Here is a 4,175-nt window from a genome sequence, read left to right on the forward strand (position 1 = left end):
GACCTTTCTTTGTGGTAGTGGATAAGGTTGAATTTAGCGATATGCCTTTGACACGGGTGGGTTGTGGCATACAATAAATATCGTATTCTTGAGCTCAGAAAATGCGAAGCTACACTTTGCAATACTCATGTGGTAGAGTCACGGTTCTTGTTAACACTCCACGAGTAGTACGACACATGGTAGAAAGCACAGTGGAAACAGGGGAGGAGGTAATTACCAATTAATCTAAGGGAGGAGAGAAATGTTGTTCTGTTGGAGAGAATTCTGGAGAAGGGGAAGTGTGTTTGGTATTCCGTTTCCTAGATTTTGACATGCGAGAAGAACGCATTCACTTCGTACGGTTGGAAGCTTTGATCAAGGCAGGTTCACTGGAAGGAGGGAGTGAAGTCTGAAGGGAAGGTTCAGACGACGGCTGTACAGCGTCCTGGGAAGTGGGATCTAGAGGAGGCAGGGAGGAAGTACGATCCGTTGGAAGCGCCTGAACCTGGTCAGGGGGGGGGGGGGAATCAGCAGCAATAGTGGGAACCGAAACAACTGGCATGCTTTGGGGAGGGAAGGTGGATTGCGCAGAACTAGGAACTGTAGGGGTAGTCGCCAAAGAGAGAGTAGGAATGAAATGACGACAATAAGCAATGCCATGATATGGGGGGTAGACGACAATGCCATATCGCCGCATAGTGTGTAGACCTAGAAGCACATCAGCAGGAAACTGTACATCGGTCACATAGAGGGGAGTTTGAATCTCTGGACTCTGAGTATTGAGACTGATTGGAAGATGGATCTTACCTAGAACTGGAAATGGAACACTATCTACGTTAGTAAGTTGTAAGTCGGAGGGATACAAGAAGGTGACACGCTTATAGGAGGAGCGGAGTTTGAGGAAGGTAGAAGAAGATATAATATTTACAGGGGATCCAGTATCTATGAAGAGAGATTTAGGGATGGTACAGTAGCAGGAATGGAAAGCGCATGTGACCATTTGTTAGAGTTAGAAAGAGTCCATATGGGAAGGGACGGCAAGGGGGCGGGTGGTGGGGATGGGACATGCATGCTGGGAGGGGTTGTCCTGAGAGAAACAGAGGCAGATAATCATTGAGGAGAAGAAGAAGGGGAAGTCTGACGGGAAGAGAAGGTCTTATTAGAAAGTGTGGAATTCAAAACACGGCAGTCAGCAGCAGCACCGTGAAAACAAAGGCCATGAATGGGGCATTGCTTATCGGGAGGAGTGGCAAGATGGAAAGGACAACGGTTGGCATAGTGTCCCGGTTTCTGACAGAAGTAGCAGATGACGGTGTGACGGAAGGAGGATCTATGTCTAGGACAGGAGTTGGATCTGGTGCGAGAAGTGTACTTATGACGAGATGAAGATCTGGAAATATGGGGAATAGGGAATGTGGGTTTGGTGATAGAGACTGGCTGGGCAACAATGTCTTGGGTGAATCATAAATTTTATGAGCAAAATCTGTTAAGGTCATGCCTGGAGTGAACTGGACGGACGAAGTTTTGGATAAGGTGTCCGGATGGAGAAGAGAAAGAAATCGAAAGTAGGGAATGAGGAAAACAACATTGGCAAGGGAGATTTTGTTATCAGCGTCAAACCAGTCTGAAGATGTGAGAGCCGATTTCAGTTCGGACTTGAGATTAGATGCGAGTCTTGATGCTCTTTCTTTTCTCACATAAGGGCGGGGGGGGGGGGATTGGTGTGTGTGGAGAGCAAGGGCATAAAGAGGAGTGAGAGAACCTAGGGTGTCGTGCTCTCCAAAGATGTATACAAAATACTAATAGACATTATAACAACTTGCATACACTACAGGAGAGGGGATGGAGGGAGAGAGGGGAAGGGAGGGAGGGGGAGAGAGTGAGGGAAGGAAGGGGAGGGCGGGAGAGGAGAGGGGAGGGAGAGGGAGAGTGAGGGAAGGAGGAGGGAGAGAGGGGAGGGAGGGGGAGAGGGGAGGGAGGGGGAGAAGGGATGGAGGGAGAGAGGGGAGGGGGAGAGAGTGAGTGAAGGAGGGGAAGGGAGGGAAGGAGGGGGAGGGAGGGGAGAGGGGAGGGAGGGAGAGGGGAGAGAGAGGGAGAGGGGAGGGGGAAGGAGAGAGGAGGGGGAGGGAGAGAGTAGAGAGAGAGGGAAGGAGACGGAAGAAGTAGGAAAGAGGAAGTAGAGAGAGAGGGAGGGAGAGAGAGAGGAAGGGAGGGAAGAGAGGGAGATGTAGGTGGCTTCATCTCTCTTCCGTGCGCGGCCGGCCGGCCGCCATAGTGGGAGGAAAACGATTCGATAAAAACGATCCTTTTAAGAATCGGGCAGATGCTATAGAAAAAAAAAAAAAAAAAAAAAAAGTGAAACAAATAGATGCATAGATATATAAACGAATAAATGAAATTCAGTCGTCTTCTTCCATCTCCACATTTCCGTTGGCAAAACTCAATCGTCGACATTTGAATTTTCCACCAGAAATGTATACAAGGAAGAGACTTTTTTAGTTTTCATTTATTTATAAACATGTGACAATTAAAGACCCATTTTGTGAGAAAGCAGAATTACCCAGGCCACTCTGGAAAGGCTACTCTCCTATGTTGGTCATAACATTTCAGCTGATTCTTTTGTGAGAAAGCTACATGCACAGGTCGCAAAGAAATGGCTCATCTATACTATGGGTCCTCGTATGCTTTTTCAGATAACTCTTTTCTGAGAAAGCAGAATTTCACAGGTCCCATTGGAAAGGCTTCTCTCCTGTGTGGGTCCTCATATGCTATGCAAGAGAATCCATTCGGATATAAGCAGAATCACACAGGACACACTGGATCATCGTGTGATATAGGATTACACTTATGTGGGAAAGATTGATCCCACAGGCCATTCAGGAATGGCTTCTCTCCTTGTGGGTCCTCACATGCCTTGGGAGATAACACTTTTTTGAGAAAGTTTTATCACACAAACCACATTGGAATGGCTTCTCTCCTGTGTGGCTCCTCATATGCTGTATGAGAGAACCCTTTTGTGAGAAAGCAGAATTGCAGAGGTCACACTGGAAAGGCTTCTCTCCTGTGTGGATTCTTATATGTTGTGTGAGAGACATCTTATTTGAGAAAGCTTTATCACACATGCCACACTGGAATGGCTTCTCTCCTGTGTGGGTCCTCATATGCTGTGTGAGAGAACCCTTTTGTGAGAAAGTAGAATCACACAGGACACACTGGAAAGGCTTCTCTCCTGTATGGATTATCATATGATTTTTGAGGATATGTTTAGTTGTGAAAGCTTTATCACAAAGGTTACACAGGAATGGCTTCTCTCCCGTGTGGGTCCTCATATGCTTTGTAAGATAACTGTTTTGTGAGTAAGCTTTATCACACATGCCACACTGGAATGGCTTGTCTCCTGTGTGGATCTTCATATGCTGTGTGAGAAAATATTTTCTTGAGAATGCAGAATCACACTGGTCACATTGGAAAGGTTTCTCTCCTGTGTGGATCATCAAATGTTCCTTGAGTTGAGCCTTTCGAAAAAAAGCTTTATCGCACAGGACACACTGAAATGGCCTCTCTCCTATGTGGCTCCTAATATGTTGTGTGAGACTAGTCTTTAGTGAGAAAGCAGAATCACAGACGTCACACTGGAAAGGCTTCTCTCCTGTGTGGGTCCTTATATGCTGTGTGAGAGCATATTTTCTTGAGAATGCACAATCGCACTGGTCACACTGGAAAGGCTTCTCTCCTGTGTGGATCATCATGTGTTCTTTGAGGTGTTCCTTTCGTACGAAAGCTTTATCACACAGGACACACTGAAATGGCTTCTCTCCTGTGTGGGTCCTCATATGCTGTGTGAGATGACCTTTTCGTGAGTAAGCAGAATCACAGAGGTCACACTGGAAAGGCTTCTCTCCTGTGTGGGTTCTCATATGCTGTGTTAGATATCTCTCTTGTGAGAAAACAGAACTACAGAGGTCACACTGGAAAGGCCTCTCTTCTGTGTGGATCATTGTGTGTTCTTCCAGGTGACATGGTTGTGTGAAAGTTTTATTGCAAAGGTCACACTGGAGTGTCTTCTCTCCTGTGTGGGTCCCCATATGCCTTGTGAGAGTCTCCTTGTTTGAGAAAGAAGAATCACACGGGTCACACTGGAAAGGATTTCTGCTCTGTGGGTCATCACATGATCTTTGTGGTGAATTTTGTTCCAT

The 4,175-nt window shown here is 46.6% G+C and overlaps 1 protein-coding gene across 1 annotated transcript; it reads right to left on the reverse strand.

Annotated features, from left to right (window-relative positions):
- Nucleotides 1-2,505: 2,505 nt before the first annotated feature.
- On the reverse strand, nucleotides 2,506-4,175 carry LOC143030321 (uncharacterized). The gene has a single exon (XM_076193474.1). It carries the CDS (start codon nucleotides 4,173-4,175, stop codon nucleotides 2,856-2,858), a length of 1,320 nt encoding a protein of 439 aa, XP_076049589.1. The 3' UTR covers nucleotides 2,506-2,855.

The sequence above is a fragment of the Oratosquilla oratoria genome, chromosome 12, assembly GCF_046742065.1.
Source record: "Oratosquilla oratoria isolate Oo_2021 chromosome 12, ASM4674206v1, whole genome shotgun sequence".
Taxonomy (NCBI): domain Eukaryota; kingdom Metazoa; phylum Arthropoda; class Malacostraca; order Stomatopoda; family Squillidae; genus Oratosquilla; species Oratosquilla oratoria.

Bases quoted from the DNA above. Each gene is read 5' to 3' on its own strand.
- LOC143030321 (XM_076193474.1), bottom strand. From the start codon at position 4,175: ATGGAACAAAATTCACCACAAAGATCATGTGATGACCCACAGAGCAGA.